Source organism: Delphinus delphis, chromosome X (assembly GCF_949987515.2).
Source record: "Delphinus delphis chromosome X, mDelDel1.2, whole genome shotgun sequence".
Lineage (NCBI taxonomy): Eukaryota > Metazoa > Chordata > Mammalia > Artiodactyla > Delphinidae > Delphinus > Delphinus delphis.
This window is the reverse complement of record NC_082704.1, coordinates 94,050,283-94,071,670: the sequence shown is the minus strand read 5'-3', so window position 1 is coordinate 94,071,670 and position 21,388 is coordinate 94,050,283. Positions and strand designations below refer to the sequence as shown.

General features: G+C 39.1%; 1 protein-coding gene across 13 annotated transcripts in view; it reads right to left on the bottom strand.

Moving 5' to 3' along the window:
• RPGR (retinitis pigmentosa GTPase regulator) overlaps nt 1–20,803 on the bottom strand; it is a 62,731-nt gene extending 41,928 nt beyond the window's left edge. For 7 of the 13 annotated variants that reach the window (XM_060002318.1, XM_060002321.1, XM_060002319.1 and 4 more), the window contains exons 1-9: nt 20,662–20,803; nt 18,730–18,855; nt 17,979–18,071; nt 16,465–16,527; nt 13,842–14,000; nt 12,739–12,888; nt 9,249–9,407; nt 6,733–6,888; nt 1,856–1,980 (exon numbers count right to left, since the gene is read on the bottom strand). In XM_060002318.1, coding sequence (XP_059858301.1) covers nt 1,856–1,980; nt 6,733–6,888; nt 9,249–9,407; nt 12,739–12,888; nt 13,842–14,000; nt 16,465–16,527; nt 17,979–18,071; nt 18,730–18,855; nt 20,662–20,689 — 1,059 coding nt within the window. In that variant the 5' untranslated portion in view covers nt 20,690–20,803. The other 6 variants (XM_060002315.1, XM_060002316.1, XM_060002314.1 and 3 more) reach the window with 6 other exon arrangements.
• Nucleotides 20,804–21,388: the final 585 nt, after the last annotated feature.

Genomic DNA, 21,388 nt, shown 5'->3' with positions numbered 1-21,388 from the left:
TATTTTTGGCTGCATTGGGTCTTCATTGCTGCACACGGGTTTTCTCTAGTTGCGGTGAGTGGGGGCTAGTCTTCATTGCAGTGCATGGTCTTCCCATTGTGGTGGCTTCTCTTTTTGTGGAGCACGGGCTCTAGGTGCACAGGCTTCAGTAGTTGTGGCACGCAGGCTCAGTAGTTGTGGCTCATGGGCTCTAGAGCACAGTCTCAGTAGTTGTGGCGTATGGGCTTAGCTGCTCCACAGCATGTGGGATCTTCCTGGACGAGGGCTCGAACCTGTGTCCCCTGCATTGGCAGGCAGATTCTTAACCACTGCACCACCAGGGAAGCCCTTACAATATATATTCTTTAAACACTATTATTGAAAACTAGAACAAGTTTAACATACCATTTTACTTTCAACTGAATATACAGTATAGAGAAAAAAACCTATTTGGCACATTATATTTCTCTTTACAAGTTAGAAAATGCTATTTTAATCTTGGAGCAACACTAACAACTCGAAAAAATTACTCAGACAAGTTCTACTTGGAAAGAAGGGACCCAAGAATAAATCAGTCTCTTGGGATAATTATGTCTTTATACATGAAGATTTTTTAAGTTTAATGCTTAAAAGTCCTGAGAGCAAAACGCAAGCATGCACAATGATAGAACAATGAAAAAGGAAATCAACATCCAAACGATTTTGAGAAATAACTGATTTTCAATAAAATGCTTTAAAAAACATTGTGTTTGCAATACACAGACTTCTGGTGTCTTCATAGTGTTCTACATGACATAGAAGAGCATACTCTGAACCTTTCCCTTCGTATGTTCAAAGTTAAAATTGATATGTTTTCTGTATAGCACCTTTTAAAAACCATCTTCCCGGGCTTCCCTGGTGGCGCAGTGGTTGAAAGTCTGCCTGCCGATGCAGGGGACACGGGTTCATGCCCCGGTCTGGGAAGGTCCCACATGCCGCGGAGCGCCTGGGCCTGTGAGCCATGGCCGCCGAGCCTGTGTGTCCGGAGCCTGTACTCCGCAACGGGAGAGGCCACAACAGTGAGAGGCCCGCGTACCGCAAAAAACAAAAAACAAAACAAAACAAAACAAAACAGAAACCATCTTCCCCATAAGATTATAAGCTTAGTCAATGAAAATCTGGTCACTGTGTTCATCACTGCATGCTCTGTATTCCTCATCCTCAGTCCAGTATCTTGTACCAAGCAGGCATTCATTAAACAGGTGTCAAATCAAGGAATGGAAGTGTTCCATAGTACGAGGCTCTGAGCCTTTGGAGAACAAATTCCAAGTAATATTATCATCACTGAGTAAACAAAATTTTCAAGTTTATAGTTCTTAATTGGCAAAAGTGTTAGAAACAACAGAGATACAGTGCCTGATGGAGATGTCACTGAAACAACACCTTATCCAAATAACACTTAACCAATTAAATATAATTTCAAAACGCTTCATTTATTATCAGATATTTTTCTTGTGCAGGATTTGAGAGTCCTAGTGATATCTAATCCAGCAAGTATTTACAGATGACCACTGTGAGCGAGGCACTCTGCTGGGGGCCACAGGAAACACAAAGCTTCCAGGCATGGCACAGTCTTGGCTCTCAAGAGACATATGAAAATGAAGTAGAAGAGTCAAGATTAGGGCAGAAAGGAAGATGTTAGAGGAGGAACATTAGAAAAGGGACAGATTTTCAGAGTGCCGTGATGTCTGACATTTGGCCTTTAGGACACAAGTATATTTACTAGATATAGCTATGATATTTCATATAAACAGAAAAGTACTTATTTTCTATGAAATACTGAAAGACTCAAATATAGGAATATGAACATGTAAACAGGGAAATGTGATGTCCTTACCAACTGTACTATAAACTTCAAAAAATTAGAACACAAAGTAGGAACGAACTGATTGGCAAAACTCTCCAGTCCAAGTCCTAATTTTCCATGTCGACTGTCTCCAAAAGTATACATAAGGCCTAAATCTAAAATGAAAAAAAGAGAGAATTATAAAAGTGTTACTTTCATGGATCTATTTGTAAATAGACAAATACATTAACTTACATTGCAATTTTCCCCTCATATTCTCCATTAAATTTACTCTGCTCCACTGATGTTTCCACACTCTCTATGGTTTCTGTTGTCCACACATAACATGAGGCAATAGATACCCCGAGAATAAATCACTAAGCTCTTGGTGGCTTGTGAAGTTGAGACCCAGGTGTGTGAGGTGCTGTGTGGAGCAGCAGCAACCCAGCATAAGATCTTGTGATACACACCATCATCTCAAGAAGGAGATTTTTGTATTCTGACCTCCTACATCCCAATACAATCTATTTTCTTTTTTCCTCAGGTCACTGATTAGGTCAGGGTTTTTCAACCTCGGCACTACAGACATTTGAGGCCAGATAATTCTTGGTTGTATGGGTCTGTCCTGTGCATCGTGGGATGTTTAGCAGCATCCTTGGCTTCTACCTACTAAACGCCCATAGAATACCCTGCCTCTGCAGTTGTGACAATCAAAAACATCTCCAGACATTGCCATGTGTCCCCTGTGGAGACAAAATCACCACTAGTTTCGATCAATCCAACTGTCTCTTTTACTTCTGCTTCAGGGTTGTGGAAAGCTGCTGAAGGAAATGCCATAAACCAACCAAGCTGCTGGTCCCTATATCAATACTGGGGTCCCCTATATAGCTGGGCCAAGATGATGATGAGTAATTTTGTCCCTTCTCTCCAGTTAATCGTTTTGCCCACTGCCATAGCAGGTATTCTGTACATTCACTCCTCAAGCCTTTCTTTCATACTCTCCATCTCAAGTGAGGCAAGTGCCATGGAAGCAGAAGGAAAGGAAAGGGTGCCAGTATAGGTGCAGAGGAGGGGCTCTCCCTCCAGTCTGGAGATTAGGAAAGGCTTTTAAACTGAAGCTGAAAGGATTAGGGTTTAGTTACAAGAAGAAGGGAGCAAAAAATCTTCCAGGCAGAGGCCAGCAGTACATACAAAGGCTGTGAATCAAGAGAAAACACAGCCCAGTCAAGAAGCCAAAAGGCAACCAATGTGTCTGGAGCACAAAGGTGAGAGTGGTATGAGATGAGCCTGAAGAGGGAAGAAGTAATCACACGAAAGAGGATCTTATTAGCTCATATTAAGCATTTTTGAACTCTATATTAAGAACAGTAATAAGCTAAATGAATGGTTTTAAGCTGGGAAGTGACAAGATCATATATGGGGACTTGTACTTTAGGATGGCAAAGTAATTGTATAGTAAGAAAAGCCGCGAGAACTGCCTGAAAAAATAATTAGAAATAATAAAAAAATTCACTAAAGTGGAAAGTTCAAAAATTATTAAAAACAAATAGATTCCCTATAAATAAGCAATAACCAGCGTTTAGATTCTAAATTTAGATTGTTATAATTCTTACTATTAGGTATTTATTTCCTTTCTTTATATATACTCCTTATCATCTTTTTGCTTTCCTCCTCCTTTTTTTGACCCTGATATTCTTATTCAAAATGTTAAGGTTTTTTTTTTCAAACCTGATTATCTTTAGCCAGAAAAAATAAACTCTGATCAAGCTGCCTGATCACACTTCCAACCTCAGAGAGCTTTTTAAAACATGAGCCACTGGCTATAATGGGGAACTGGCAAGAACTTACAGAAAACTCACTACATATCTCTCATTAGTCCTGGACAAAGAAAAAATTCATAACACCTGTCCCTGGGGAGGATTCATGAGCAAAAAAGTCAAATAATGTTCAATTGTTTGTGCTATAACTTCTTTCATCAGGAGGAAAGGTATTATGAAAGTTTAACCAAATAACCTAATTGTATGTTAAATGATCCATAAAAAATGTGTATTTACGATCAGTGACAATTTAGAGTTGATGGAAAATGGCAGTAAAGACAGAGAAACTGAGCTTAAGACTTGCAGTAAGGCATACATATCAACAACTCTTCTGGGATTGTGAATGAACAGTAATTCTTTACATTCTATATAGTTCAATTTCATGCAACATTAATAAGGACACTGATACTTGAAAATGGGCAGATAGTTCTCTCTGCAAAGTTCTTTGGGGAAGAAGGGACAGTACTTGGTAATACCTTGTATTTGCTGAGCGCTAGTTCCCCTAAGCATATACCATTAGATGAGGTTCATCGTAGCAGAAACTTGCAAAAGAAGGGGAAAATGCAGAAATACCAGTATCCCGATTATTTCAAAATACTATATGATTTATGACTTTTTAATGCTTTACTTTTTAGATAGAAATGATGAGCTACAAATAGAGAAATTACAGAGCCTTTTATTCCAAAGTAATTAAAATTATGGAGAATATATATTTTTTGTAATTCAAATGAAATATATTTCACTTAATTTTTATTCTTCTCAAATTACATATTTTCATTTAATGTGTCAATAGTTTTAATTTATTGATGTATTTGTGAAGCTTTACGCTCATTTCTTTTTTAACATCTTTATTGGAGTATAATTGCTTTACAGTGGTGTGTTAGTTTCTGCTTTATAAGAAAGTGAATCAGTTATACATATACATATGTTCCCATATCTCTTCCCTCTTGTGTCTCCCTCCCTCCCACCCTCCCTATCCCACCCCTCTAAGGGGTCACAAACCACCGAGCTGATCTCCCTGTGCTATGTGGCTGCTTCCCACTAGCTATCTACCTTACGTTTGGTAGTGTATATATGCCCATGCCACTCTCTCACTTTGTCACAGCTTACCCTTCCCCCTCCCCATATCCTCAAGTCCATTCTCTAGTAGGTCTGTGTCTTTATTCCTCTCTTACCCCTAGGTTCTTCATGACATTTTTTTTCTTAAATTCCATATATATGTGTTAGCATACGGTATTTGTCTTTCTCTTTCTGACTTACTTCACTCTGTATGACAGACTCTAGGTCCATCCACCTCATTACAAATAGCTCAATTTCGTTTCTTTTTATGGCTGAGTAATATTCCATTGTATATATGTGCCACATCTTCTTTATCCATTCATCCGATGATGGACACTTAGGTTGTGTCCATCTCCGGGCTATTGTAAATAGAGCTGCAATGAACATTTTGGTACATGACTCTTTTTGAATTATGGTTTTCTCAGGGTATATGCCCAGTAGTGGGATTGCTGGGTCGTATGGTAATTCTATTAGATTTTTAAGGAACCTTCATACTGTTCTCCATAGTGGCTGCATCAATTTACATTCCTACCAACAGTGCAAGAGGGTTTCCTTTTCTCCACACCCTCTCCAGCATTTATTGTTTCTAGATTTTTTGATGATGGCCATTCTGACCGGCGTGAGACAGTATCTCATTGTAGTTTTGATTTGCATTTCTCTAATGATTAATGATGTTGAGCATTCTTTCATGTATTTGTTGGCAATCTGGATATCTTCTTTGGAGAAATGTCTATTTAGGTCGTCTGCCCATTTTTGGATTGGGTTGTTTGTTTTTTAGTTATTGAGCTGCATGAGCTGCTTGTAAATTTTGGAGATTAATCCTTTGTCAGTTGCTTCATTTGCAAATATTTTCTCCCATTCTGAGGGTTGTCTTTTGCTCTAGTTTATGGTTTCCTTTGCTGTGCAAAAGCTTTTAAGTTTCATTAGGTCCCATTTGTTTATTTTTGTTTTTATTTCCATTTCTCTAGGAGGTGGGTCAAAAAGGATCTTGCTGTGATTAATGTCATAGAGTGTTCTGCCTCTAAGAGTTTGATAGTGTCTGGCCTTACATTTAGGTCTTTAATCCATTTTGAGTTTATTTTTGTGTGTGGTGTTAGGGAGTGTTCTAATTTCATACTTTTACATGTACCTGTCCAGTTTTCCCAGCACCACTTATTGAAGAGGCTGTCTTTTCTCCACTGTATATTCTTGCCTCCTTTATCAAAGATAAGGTGACCATATGTGCGTGGGTTTATCTCTGGGCTTTCTATACTGTCCCATTGATCTATATTTCTATTTTTGTGTCAGTACTATACTGTCTAGATTACTGTAGCTTTGTAGTATAGTCTGAAGTCAGGGAGCCTGATTCCTCCAGCTCCATATTAATTATCTATAGGTGAGTCAGTCATTTTAGGGAAGTACCTTTATTGAGTCCTACATTGGCAGCACCTAGTTTCTGAGGTTGAGAAGTAGACCCATAGCACCATCTCCCCAGATAAAGGGGAAACTACAGAGCAGAAGAGCTAGAGGACCCAGGTATTCATTTAATTAATAGTCTTTGGGGTACCTTTCTGTCTACCACTGTGGAGAAAGTATGAAGGTGTTACTCCTGAAAACGCCTCCCAGTGGCAGAAGCATCATAAGAATTTACTCAGCCTGAATGTAGCTGTCAGACTGAAGAGGGAGAATATTTTAAAATAAGTTCTTTCTTACAAGACTTTTCCCTTTGGTCTGAGCAGAGTTCAGAGCCTTCAAATTGATACAATTTCAAAAAGATTCCAGCTTTTTACTTTTTATACTTCTGCCACAGTATAATGCTATGGTCTTACCTCTGATAGCATTGACACATTTTGAGGCTCTAAACCTTTGGATCATTTACACTGATTTTAAATTAAACTAAGATATGAGAAAGGAGTTTACAACTTTACACGTTGGCATATTAAACAAAGAATTCCATTTTCTCAGTTATTATTTCCTTTGCTTAAGTTAGATACTTTCATTCCATACAGTATTTATCTTGTAATAAAATATACCCAGTTCCGTAAGTATATTAACAGAAATTCTGATCTGTACCTGTTATCAAAGCTGTGTGGTTTTCCCCACAGCAAACATAACTTATTTTCTGATCCTTAATATTTTCAACGGCTTTGGGTTCTGAAGTTTCAAAAATAAAAGTGCCAAGACCCAGTTGACCAAACTGTCCCAGCCCAAAGGTGTACACGGCCTTCTCTGAAAGGGGAGGGGCAAACACAAGAAAAGGATTTCAGAGGTACAGGCACTGTCACCATTATATCTAGAAAAACAGTGCTATTCCACCTTTTATAATGAGGGTTAAGGGCCTCTCAAAGAAATACTCATATAAGAATACCTAATACTTACGTATACATTCCTCAGTGATAAAGGAAGAGAAAAATGACAAGGTACACAATTGCAACAATAATGGCATGGGCCTGATTTTATCTTTTACATATAACCATAGAAGGAATTGCTAAAGACACAAAAGTCGGTGAACTACTACCTAAAAAGTCCCTATAATTACCACTCAGTTTGTTAAAAATCATCAATTGTCATTAAGCTAATTCCTTTCACTGCCCTAACTAAACGAATAGTGTTTCCTACAGAAGTCCTTACTTATTAACAGTAATTTAATGGAATAACCTATTTTAGAAAACAATTTCAGAGGAGAATTAGCATGAGAATGAAAACTTACATCAGACATGCTAGATTTATTCACAGGTAAAGCTCATTTACTAGGAAATGCAATAATAATCAAAGGAGGGGAAAAGCCTTTCCTCTATATTAAATTTTTTTTTTAATTTTATTGAAGTATAGGTGATTGACAATGTTATGTTATTTTCCTCTGTATAGCAAAGTGACTCAGTTATACATATATATATTCTTTTTCATATTCTTTTCCATTATGGTTTGTCACAGGATACTGAATATAGTTCCCTGTGCTATACAGTAGGACCTTGTTGTTTATCCATACTATATTATATTAATATTTTTGAAGTGATTCCAAAGGAACTCCAATAACAGTAAATATTAGCTCACATAGTCTTGAGAAATGGAAAAGCACAAAAATAGGATAAACGAGTGGTGATGAAAGCGTCCTTTAGACACACGACTCTCCCTGGCCCCTGCCTTAGCATATAAAATAACATAACACATGAAGAATAAGTTGCATTTCTGCCTATAGAATAAATTTTCAGATAATTTATAAAGATTAATTTTGAAGTTTAATTCCTAACATAAATCTTTTAGAAATTATATGAAAATTCACCTTATCAGAAGAAGTTTAAAAAAAAACTTAAACCTCAGAATTATTTCCAAATTTAGAGTTGAGGCCTGGAAAAAAATTATTTCTCACTTTGAAAAGATTCCATCTGGAAATTGTAATTCTGGGAAACCATAGCTTTATACACATGACTGGGACTAGAATAGGAAGTCAAGGAAAAGCGATGTAAGAGAGGAAAATCTAAAGATAAAATATTGCTTAATCACCTTGCAACATTTAAGCATTATCATCTGAGAACTGGATATTACTTAAAATTTGTCTAGAACACTTCTAGCTTTGGGTTACTGAAGATTAAGTGGTGACTTCAGAAACTGTTTATTTCTTTTTGACCAAAATATATCATAACCATTCACTATCTAACTGCATTACCTCTATACTACTCATCTAAAATAAATCGAATGCTGAACAAATTTGGGAGCATCAATTTAGTAAGCATATTAACAAGTAGTAAGTCTATTTTAATTATCCTGACTAGAATCCTGAGAAGTCACATGTCATACCAAATACAAAGTTCAGAAGCCAAAAGTGACATTACTATTAAAGTTCTAACTTTTTTTATTATCTGTAATTTAAAATCTTAACACTTTAATGAATTACTATAACAGAACATAAAAATCACAAAGAAATCACCAAGTTAGACATTGTGAATATCAAAAAGAATTATCAATGACAAGTAGAAAACAGTATTAGCAGGGAGCTTCTCCAAAACAAGATATTTCAGAAAAAATAATGTCAATTTTAAATAAATATGGAATACATATATATGAGGAAAACAATTTGTTCTTGAAAATGAGCTAAAAAACCTTATGTGCTGCCATTAAACGTGTTAAGATCATGAAAATGTCAATTATGTTAGCAAAAATAATTCAACAAGATTCATTTTTTTCTACTTAAAAATTTCTTCCACAGGCCAGAAATGCTTATTAACTATAGGAACAAAAGGTGGGGTTCTTAATGGAAAAAGATGCAAAGCCAACTTACATGAAGTATCTAAAACAGTCAAACTCATCGAAGCAGAGACTTGAATGGTGGTTGCCAGGGGCTGGGGGAGGGGGAGAGGGGAGCTGCTAATGAATGGGTATAAGGTTTCAGCTCTGCAAAGGTAAAAGTTCTAGAAACCTGCCATACAACATTGTGCCTATAGATAACAATACTGTATTGTAAACTTAAAAATCTGTTAAGAGGACGGATCAGATGTTAAGTGTTCCTACCACAATAAAAATAAATGAATGTAAAAAAAGCTGTTTTCATTAGCTACCAAAGAAAGCAGGGAACGGAGCCGCACACATACCTGTGAGCGCAACTGTGTGCCCTCCACCACAAGCTACTTGGATCACCTTCTGAGGAATTCCAGGCACCAGCTGGGGCACTTTGTGATTGATCAGCAGCTTTTCGGGAAGACCTAACTTCCCATACTCAGGTTCTCCAAAGGTGTACAGTTCTCCCTCCGCTATTGGAGGAAAAGGACAGTGATCGATGATGACAGAGACATGAACAAATACCGGTCTTTTTGGTACATGTTCTCACGTTTGATAAAAAAAATGTAGAAAATCTCAACTTAATAAATTTGACCTTTCTTGAGATATTTTTACTGAATGGTAAGGAAATAAAGGTAGATTTTCCCTTCCCCTTGATTATTCTAATCCAAAATCTTCCTGAAGAATTCACGACCAGCACTACTAGTAAAAACTAGAAAATTATTTTACCTGTTTCACAATATATAGAAAAGATGATCTTACTTCTACCTACTTTCAATAAAGCAAAATGACTCGACATTAAACCCCCATAAGGACATGGATTTTGTCTTGCTCACTATGGTATTGCAAGAACTTAGCAGTGTGTCTAGTACATTAAACATTTAATGAATACTTGGTGAATAAATAATTGCTTTTAATGAAACTTATTGTAGAAAACCCATTTATGTGTGAAGTAAATATGGTGACTCTAAAGATAGCAGATTTTACTCAGTTAGATGGCACTTTTTCCAGAAAGATTCTCTTATTAAGGAACTCATGACATTTAATCACTGCCTTGTCCATACCAATACTATTTATTTTCTTCTGTTATCACACGTCCCACGCTATACTATGAGCTTCTTGAAAGCAGGAACTTTTTTTTATTCATTTCTATGAACTGAACTGAGTTCTATAAAACAGGAATTTAAAAACTGTTATAAATACATAATCTAATCCAAAGATTATGACACAGAACGCATCACCACTGATATGAGGAAAGAGGTAACACAGCACCTCTTGTATTATTTGCATGTCTCCAAGAGAAGCATGACTGACTGACTGTTGACCAACCCCTGGGAATGTGGCCCTTGGGAGTGTTCTTTATGTTGGTGATTGATGTTTTTGTTATGTACACCTGGAGAAATGAATTATGCCAGCTTAGCAAGAAGCTAAGAGAGGCTTGCTTTGCACAAACTTCAACACTGATGATGTGCACCTGGTTTCACTGTTGAGGGACCCGAGTTGCAGTTGCCATGACTAGTTGCTAGCAGGATGTGCCTACATGACACCAGCCACCCACACAAAAGCCTCAGACCCTGAGAATAGAGTAGGCTTCCCTGAGCAGAGACATTACACACACATCCCTGTAGTCTGTAGTTCACTGCCAAAGAGAAAACATGTCCTGTGCGGCCTTGGAATAGGAAGGACCAGGAAGCGCATACTGGACCTCTCTGGAGGATACAGATCTTTCCTGCTGCTTTTGCTCGGTATCCTTTGCTGTAATAAATCTAAGCCACGAGTACAACCAGCTACTGAAGCTTGAGAGCCCTTCTAGCAAATCAGAACTTAGGGAAGTTGTATGACATCTAACGCACATGGTATGTGCCACTTAAAACTTGGTCAAATACTGCAAACACAGCTATACTCATTTTTTAGATTGATCTGTACAAAAAATGAAGCTTTCTGAACCACAGTTTTCTCTGAAGTATTCGGCAAACACTGGCACAGAAGTGCTCAGTAAGTCAGCACGCTCCCCCTTTTCCCACGCTTCTTGCCTCTCATATGAAAGGAGTTACTAAGTCCAGATAAGTCTCTTTCTACTACTGTCTATAAATTCCTGCTGCTCCTCACACCTTAAATGGGTGAATTGTATGGTAGGTGACCTATACATCAATAAAGCTGTTTTTTAAAAAAGGCATAAAAACAGAAAACAAAACAAAAAAGTTCAATGTAATGCCTATTGGTTAAAACGAATAATTCCACTTGTTTCCCTACTGGCTAAAGCAGTAGTAAATAAAAATTGTTTCTGGGAGTTTTATTAAGGCCCAAATATAAGACAATGCTTTTGATTATTTGTTCTTGCACGGGTATTTTTTTCCCTGTTTTCTGTTTCATAAACAAAGTGAGTACAGACTATACCAACCCCAGGAGTTGCAAATAAGTTGGTATGTGGTATTGCCCCAAGGAACACAGTCAATTTATCATTCATTCACTCACCTCCTCATTCAACAATATTTATTGATTGAATAAATATTGTTTCTTCAAGACACAAACTGACCCAGTAGTGAACAAACCCAGCCAAGTCAGAGTTTGCCTTTTCTTGGTAACAAGTTGCTACCAATTCATTGGTAAACCTGGGGGGCACTGGGATAGGTCAATAAGCACTTTCTAAACCTGAATCTGAGGTGCACAGAATAGGAAGTAAATGTATAAAACAATATTTAGAGAGATATCTAAGAGGGTCCATGGAACTATTTCTGCTGGGTGTTTTTACTGTTAGGAAAACCATAAATAAGATGGAAAACCATGATCATACTTCTGGTATTACTACCAGTGTAGATGTAGGCTATAATAGTTAGAGTCCAACATTTAAAATATTTTAACTAAGATAGAGAAGGTTGCCAGTGAGCCCAGGAAAAGGAGAAACGGGGGATCCTGAGAAAAGTCCCAACAAAGGAAAGCATATCCCATACTGAACTCCCTTCCTTTTTCATCTAATCTTCATCCCTATTCCTACAATGAAAATCTATGACTCATGTACTGAAACAATAAGAACGAATTATCAGGACAAGAATAGAGTAGGTCAAAGTACAGAGCCAAGTGGATCCAGAGAAAAGAGGCTCACAGGTCTTGTTTTTAATGCCAAAGAGTCTAAGAAGTTTGAGAGCCAAAATTTAGAAGGGTTTCTTATGCATAAATTTTGTTTTCCTAATAGATCTAACATTCATTAAAAAAAGTTAAGGGACTTCCCTGGTTGCACAGTGGTTAAGAATTCGCCTGCCAGTGCAGGGGACACGGGTTCGAGCCCTGGTCTGGGAAGATCCCACATGCCGCCGAGCAACTAAGCCTGTGCACCACAACTAATGAGCCTGCGCTCTTGAGCCCATGAGCCACAACTACTGAGCGCACGTGCCGCAGCTACCAAAGCCCGCGTCCCTAGAGCCCGTGCTCCGCAACAAGAGAAGCCACTGCAATGAGAAGCCTGCACACCACATCAAAGAGTAGCCCCTGCTCACCACAACTAAAGAAAGCCCGTGTGCATCAAAGAAGACCCAACACAGACAAAAATAAAAAATTAATTAAAGAAATAAATAAAATAGTACCATCGATATTAAAAAGAAGTTAACACGTCAGATAGTTTGAAATTATAAATACTCATTACTGAAATGAAGAAATACTGTGACCTAAAACAGACCAAAATTATTTCATTACATGGAGTACCATGACAATATTTCTATAGAACTGTAGAATGTTATGACATTTTATTATTTAGTAATAACTTAGAAATGGGAGATAACATGAGAAATCCAAACTGTTCTGTCTTACTTGTTACAAAAGCTGAATGGTAATATCCACAAGAGATCCAGGAGATAGGTTTTCCAATGGTCACTTGATGAGGGACACATATACTAGTTATATTTTGTAAACCAATTTGCCCCTCAGAATTGTCACCCCACATGAAAAGCTCTCCATCCTCTATAAAGAAAACACAAAGAGGAAAAAAGGTTTTAAGAGGTAGCAGGGATGGCAAGTTATTATACTTCCAACAGAGCATTTATTTTTTAATTTAGAAAAATTATGTATCTTGAAAGAAAAGTACTACTAAGATATTTATACCAGGTAGCTACTTATTACAATTTCTTTAAAAAAAATTTTTTTGGGGCTGCGTTTGGTCTTCGTTGCCGTGCGCAGGCTTTCTCTAACACTGCACGTTACACAGCTCTCCGGACTGGAATGAAGCAGCACACCAGCAGCTTCTTCAGTGAGACACGTTTATCTCGGCTCCAAATTTTAAAGAAATTTCTCATATGGGCTTTTGATAGGGAGGGCAGAGAGATGCAATGACCATTACAAACTTTTTTTTTTTTTTTTTTTTTTTTGCGGTATGCAGGCCTCTCACTGTTGTGGCCTCTCCCGTTGCAGAGCACAGGCTCCGGACGCGCAGGCTCAGTGGCCATGGCTCACGGGCCCAGCCGCTCCGCGGCACGTGGGATCTTCCCGGACCGGGGCACAAACCCGTGTCCCCTGCATCGGCAGGCGGACTCTCAACCACTGCGCCACCAGGGAAGCCCTACAAACTGTATTTTAATAACATATATCCAACAGATTTCTAGGATGTTTCTGACAGCAACTTCATTAAAGCTGAAATATAACTTTCAGAACACACAATGAAGATAATGTTTAAGAATATCTAAAGGAACAGATGGATAGCACAGCTTCGAATTTATTTAACAATTACCTTCTAAACGTCTGTAAGCATAAAGTTGTACTATATGTCATGATTTTAAGTTCTATTTTAAACGTCTTCTGAAAACACATGGTCAATGAAAGAAAACTAAACAGTATTGCTGTCTTCAGTTTACTGACTTGGTATATTCTGGTCTAAAAAAAAGGGATGTGTCCCAGTTTGAAGTGGAAAAAAGTCTTACCAGTCAGCGCAGCTGAAGTGTTAGACCCAGCAGAGAGTTGTTTAATCTTATGCTGGGATGTAAAAAAACTAATTAGATGAAAAGTGTTTCTCTCTTCAGTATCACCAAGTCCCAGCTGTCCTTCAGTATTTCCTCCAGCGGCGTATACTTTGCCTCCTTCTGCACACAGAAAAGAAAACATCAGTGTACCATAGTCACCATCTTTATGAGGCAGACCAGTGTATATCAGACAGTTCCTCTACTACCAGTGAAGAAAGCTGAAAGCTGGCATTATCCTACAATTTGGTGAACAACTTCATTTAGGCGTCAAAAATACAGCAAAACAAGCAAGGCTCCACATTTTTGTGAGATTTTATAAATCATTCTAGAGTTTAAGTAGCAATTGAAATGCACAGAATGTGTGGAATGCATTTTCTTGCTAATGCAGAACTATTAACTCAGAGTGAAAAAGAGGAAAGTAATTTCCAAATTAGATTATAATCCAAATCAAACTATTTTAAAAGAGATGTGGTTCATTAATTTTACCTTCCATACCCATTAAAGCTAAGACATAATAGATAATAAGTAAAATGAGGCGAATACAAGAAGAATATAATTAGAAACGTGAAAATTCTATGTTGTGTAATTATTTTAATTTTCTAGCTAAATAGAAAGCCAGTATAGCATTGTGTTTAGGAGAGAGGACACCAGAATCAGACTTCCTGGGTGCAAATTCTGGCTTGCCACTTATCAGTTGTGTAACATTGGGCAAGCTATCCTTAACCTCTCAGTGTCTCATTTTCCTCATCTGTAAAATGGGATAATAATAGTGCCTACTCCATAGAGGTGTTATGAAGATTAAATGAGTTAACATTTATAAAATTCTTAGAATGGCACTTGGCACATGGTAAGAACTATATAAATGTTAACAATTTTCTTAATCACATTAAGAAATATATCATTCCTAGATAATAAACATTGCCAGTAAGCTCTAAAGTAATGACACATAAAGATATACTTATTGGGACTTCCCTGGTGGTGCAGTGGTTAAGAATCTGCCTGCCAATGCAGGGGACAGGGGTTCGAGCCCTGGTCCAGGAAGATCCCACATGCTGTGGAGCAACTAAGCCTGTGTGTCACAACACTGAGCCCACGAGCCACAACTGCTGAGCCCGAGAGCCACAATTACTGAGGCTGCGTGCCACAACTACTGAAGCCCACATGCCTAGAGCCCATGCTCCGCAACAAGAGAAGCCACCGCAATGAGAAGCCCGCGCACCGCAACAAAGAGTAGCCCCCGCTTGCCGCAACTAGAGAAAGCCCACGCGCAGCAACAAAGACCCAACCAGCCAAAAATAAATAAATAAATTTATTTTAAAAAAGATATACTTATTAAAATTAGTTATATCTGTCATAAAAATGCACATGGAATTAAAGCCTCATTAAATTACAGGGGAAACTTAGGACAAAATCATTCTGAATCAGTAAAAATTTAAAACTAGATATTATTTTAGAAAAAATGAAACCTAATTGAGGAAATAAGACTAGGTTTCAAATGGAAGATACTACAAGGCCACATGGAATTGAACCACACAATTTAACACATATGGAACAAACCAGAGTTGGTGGTATGCTGAAGCAGTTCAGAGAATGACATAAGGAAAAAGTTGAATAGTCACAAAAAGCTCCATGGATGAAGTAAGACTTATACTGGATCTTAAGAGACAAGAATCTGAGTCCATGGATGAAGTAAGACTTATACTGGATCTCAAGAGACAAGAATCTAAGTAAGAGAAAGAGAAAAGACATTTCAGCAAAGGAAAAGTATGAGTGAGGGCAGAGAGGTGAGGCAGGGGCCGAAGCAGTGAGAACAGCCTGAAGACAGAAGAAGCTGTGTTTGTGGGAAAGGAAGTAGGAAAGACTGCTCGGTGGTCAGGGCCTGGATGTCTAATTGTTCCAGCAGGATTGCTGAAGACTACCTTTTCTCCACTGAACTGCCTTGGCACCTTTGTCAAATATTACTTGGGCATAAACATGTGGGTCTATTTCTGGATTCTGTTCTGTTCCATTCATCTCTGTCTGTCTTCACTGCTAGCACACTGTCTTGATCACTGTAGCTTTACAGTAGGTCTTGAAATCAGGTAGTGCTAGCCCTCCAATTTTGGTCTTTTCAAAATTCTTTTGGCTATTCTAGGTCCTTTGCTTTTCCATATAAACTTTAGAACCACTTTGTGAATTTCTACACACACACACACACACACACACACACACACCCTGTTTGGATTTTGATTGGAATTGTGCTAACTCATATCAATAGTCTTTTGGGGAGGGCTTCCACTCACCCTCAGAAAAGAAGAGGGAAGAGCAAGATCAGGAGCAAGCGGCCCCCGAGGTGTGCACACAGGTAAGGAGATGCTGTCCCTTGACATAATCCAAGAAAAGAAGCTTTTTCTTCAGTCACTTAACATTTATCTGCATATTTTCATAGGCAAACAAGTGTACTAACCATTTACATTTTTTAAAAATCCTAATCTTACTGTTGCCAAGTTACCATTTCTATTAATTTTACAAAGTCACAAATGTTACAGGAGTGAGACCTCAGTCCTCAAATTGGGCAGGAAGTCATACAGATTGAATACTATACCTGTTGAAACTAGGGTGTGGTTCCTTCCACAGGCAGCAAATTTCATTTTTTCCAGTTTTAAAGCTAAAAATATAAAAATATGACAAGATATTTTATGATTATGGAAATGACAAATAATCCAGGTCAAATGATAACCAAGTGGTAGCACAGATTTAAACCCAGGCTTGTCTGACTCCAAAGTCAATGTTCATAACTAATAAAGCAAAAGTTTTTGCAAGGACTTGTGCATCATAGTAACCAATGGTGCTTTGAAAAAAAATACAAATAGCTCAGCCCCACCCCTGGAGAATCTGAGTCAGTAGGCTTGAGGTAAAGCCTAGGCATCTATATATTATTTAAAACTCCACAAGTAATTAACATGTGCTGAGATCCACTGCATTGTTTTGCTGCCTCTTCACCAACCTGATCTATTCCCTAATCTGCCATCACCATCATCAAGCTTACTTTCTACCTGCCCCACAAAACACTAAGTCCAATATTCATAGGCATACACCTATGTTAAAGTTCTTCATTCATTCATTTACATATTAAAAACTTTTACAGAACATCTCCTAAGCTCTTAGCATAGGGGCTACAAAGATCACTAAGACAGAGTCCCTGGTCTCAAGGATCTCATAGTCTAGACAATCCTGTTAGCTTGATTAGATATTTGAGAGTAAGGATCATAGGCACTGTAAATAAACCCAAGGGTTTAGTAGACTGTGCTCAGTAAATACTTTTTGACCGAGTGGAATACTTCAACAGTTCCACAGCAATATCTATAAATAGCATGCATATGATAAATTACACTGAAATTTTGAGCTGAAATTAAAAATTTGGCTACAAAGATAAAGAATCCTGCTCTTGTCATATCCCAAGGAATCTCCATCACCATTCAAGTATAGCTGATGTTCATAGGTTATAACCAAACAGAAGCTTTTGCACATAATGGCGAGAAAGCTTTGTAAAGATGTAATATGTCTCATATTTTCTGGGACAATCCTGATTTGAAATATTTTGTCCTGTTGTTCTTGTAAGAACACTAGTACTAATCAACTCCTAGTTCTAATATTTTCTTCAGCACAGCTGCTAACTATACACAGCAGGGTAAAGTGTGTTTTATAAAACCAACAGAACCATAATGTCCACAACTCAAACAAATGAGACAGAGCTCGAAATCCTAACGTATCATATTGTTTGTTCTCTGTATATACAGTAACAGTAATATTTAAGTTGGTTTACAAACAGGCCAAAAAAAAAAAAAAGGATGTTCAAGTGCAATACTGTAGAATCATTACTTCCTTTGTGGTCTCTGGGTTTAAAATCAATATGATTTTTAGACCCTAACATATAAAACTAGTTCTGAATATCACATGAAAAATAAAGTTAAATGCCAATAATATTCAAGTAAATCTCAGAAAATAAAGAACTAAAGACTTTATTATTTATAATATATTAAAGAATTACACAATCAATATAAAAGTACTTTATACACTTTAAGTATTTAAAGTGATAAAGAAGAAAAGACCCCAAACCTTTGACACACGTTGGCTTGTTAACAGTCGATTTTGATCCTAATCCTAACTGACCCCAGTTGTTACTGCCAAACATGAAAAGCTTATTATTTCCTGGTGGGAAGGAAAAAGAAATAATAAATCGAAGCGGTTGCAACATAATGTGAGAAGAAGTCATCACAAAGCAATAAAAATGCTGTACTTAAACACTGTCATTGCTTTTCTGTGTTGAAACAGGCTCCCTTGCCCATCTACCTATAGCCATATTCTGTTAGGTGTAAAGAGTTTCTAAGGGCTTCCCTGGTGGCCCAGTGGTTGGGAGTCTGCCTGCAAATGCAGGGGACACGGGTTCGTGCCCTGGTCTGGGAAGATCCCACATGCCGCGGAGCGGCTGGGCCTGTGAGCCATGGCCGCTGAGCCTGCGCGTCCGGAGCCTGTGCTCCGCAACGGGAGAGGCCACAACAGTGAGAGGCCCGCATACCACACACACACAAAAAAAGTTTCTAAGATTATACAGTAATAATTTTTTGATTATATTGATAAATTCAAATAGATTTATTCTAAGAAAGTAATATGTATAGAAAAATCACACTTAAATATACTAAGGGAACTTAGAAGTCACTCTTGATAAATCAATTTGTCAAGAATTATCTGGCAAAGTAAAAAAAACCTCCACTTTCTGTATATCTTCAACATGTTTCAAACACAGCACATTTATAATACTTAGGATTCTCTAAGTATTACTATCTTCATTTAAGATTTTAACACTAACCTGTAATAATAGCAGTATGTTCATCTCCACATGAAAGATATATAGGTATATCATTTTTAAACCAGAATTTGCTGGGATTATTTTCAGCAAATTTAGTTTTCCCAAACGTAAACACAGCACCCGAATCTGCAAATATATGAGAGTTTGGATTTCACAACTTTTATTATGTTGCCTGTTAACTAAAATATTTTTCCAGTAATTTATCTATACAGATCTCTTGTCTCCCAACAGCTTGGCTTCTGCTCCAGCACTGTCTATGCCCTCCTTCTTTCATCTTAACTCAGTTTTATTCCTCAGACTTCATTCTAGTTTTATTTATGAAATCTAATAAATTAATTATGTATTATTCATTTACTGGTGTAAAGTAAGAAATATACTGTCACAATGACTAAGAGTCCTGCTGTCACGAGGTGGACCATCTACTCCCTGGAATGAGCTGATACACTCAATGCCCCCCTCACGCTGGTAAACACCTCATGGTCTAGCCCTTGACTGAGGGCTTTTCTCCACACACAGAAACAGGACAGTATTGAGTTTCATCATTAACATCGTGAGGACGCAGGATGTTGAGATTTTTACATTCTTAAATTAAGTCATTAAATGCTACCTGATGGGAGGAGTATTCACAAACTATTTTAGTCCAGTACCATTTTGGAGAGAGATCAAAAACTCCTACCAGATCCCAGTAACTATGTAAACACACACACACACACACACACACACACACACACACACACACATCCCTCCAAATAGGACACACACACACACACACACCTCCAAATAGGAGGCCAGACCCAGCTTTTGAGGAAATCTCAAGGAGGATGATCACACATAAAGAAACTAAACGGGTACCAGAAAGAAAAACATAGCAAACACAATTATTAATAATAAATATTAATGCTCAAGAGACTAGCCACTGTGGAAAACCTTCTGAGAACAACTGTGAGGTGTGTCAGTTCAAACTGATAATTGACATTTAGGAGGCCAGGTTCTCGAACAGGCTCTGAGTTTTTATAGAATGAATAATTTTAACTGTTTTGTCCTGCTCTGGGTTCCCAAGAAGCCTTCCCCGTTACCTTCACCCCAAGCCAGGGTTTGGCGGCTCTGCTCTGGCCCCCTGGCAACTACTGTCAAACGATCCTGTCATTTTGTTTAGTTTCTTGAATCTCTCACTAAGCTGTGAATTTGAGGCAGGAATTTAACCATGTTTGAGCCCAAGAGCATGGCAGAAACGCAATACATATTTCAGTGAATACATGATTCTGCTCTAATCCAGTGTTTTTTCAAACTGTTGGTCGTGACCCATTGGTAGGTCAGAAAATCAACTTAGTGGGTCACAGTGACCATTTTTAAGAGAATGTATTATAGAAAAGATCTGAGCGCATCTACAGCAAGTACTGTTTCGTGAAACTTCTATTTCTGTTACACAATACGTACGCGGTACCGGGTCTCAACGCCAAAGGTTATTTCTGGAGCTCAGAGGAAAAGTCTTAAAAAACCACTCGCTAACGGCTCCCTCCTTTCTCCAAGTCGTTTTCCCCATCCTCTTTTACCCCACTCCCCCTGGTCACTCACTCTTTACTGCGTTCAATACACAACCGGGTTCTGAGGACCTCGAAGGAAGTACTCTGGGAAGCTCATAGGGAGGTAAAAACTTCCCCCGCCTTCGAGAAACTCATCGCAAACTTATTTTAAAAGAATTAGAAGACGAAAGACCAGCACCCCCTTCCCCGTAGTCCGCCCTTCCGTCCCTCCCCTTCCTTCCTCTCCCCTCAGTCGCCCACGGGGGCGCGTCCAGAGCTCCGACCAAAGTCAGGCCGCCGCGGCCCGGGCCTGTCCCCCGATGGGACCGGCCCGGAGGCGGGGCCTGGCCGCCCGCCCGCCCGCCGGCCTTCCCTCCCGGCCGCCGCCACCGCCGCGGGTGTCACTCACCGGGCACCACCTCCTCGGGTTCCCTCATGCCGAAAGACGCTAAGGGGAGCCTGCGCCTGGGCCGGGAAGGGGTTGGGGGAGACTCGGTGGGGCCTAAGGCAGCGCCTCAGCCCCGAAGCCGACCCTGGAATCCCCCTGGAACCCCAAAGCGACCCTCTGAGCATCGGCGACTCCCGCGTTCCCGGAAGTCAACAGACAGCCGCTAGGGGCAACGGAGGCGGAGCGTTCCACAGCGAGGCGGAGCGGGCGCCTGCGGGAGGGGGGGGGCGGGCGGCCGGCGCAGCGCAGGCGCAGACGCAGGCGCAGACGCAGACGCAGACGCAGACGCAGACGCAGGGGGCGGTTGCGGTAGAGGCCGCGCGCCCTCTGGTGGCCCGGAGAGGAGGGGCAGTCACGCCGCGCGGTAATGTCCCCGGAGTGTACGCGTTTACGTTGGTGGAGACCCAGGCTCCCCAGGTCCCGCGTCCGGATAGTGACGAACGTGACAAATATCACATCCCCTCTCACTCAAGCTACGTGACACAGGCAAACGTCAACACACAGCTGTGTTAATACTACTAACAGTGACCGGGTATAACTAAATGAGATAGGCACTCTGCTAAACATCCTAAGTCCTATTTGTATCCCCATCACCCAACCCCAAACCTGGCATATACTAGATGCCCATTAAATACGTATTAGATGAATGAGTCCTGCTACAGCCCTGCAAGGTGGTTAATGTTACTCC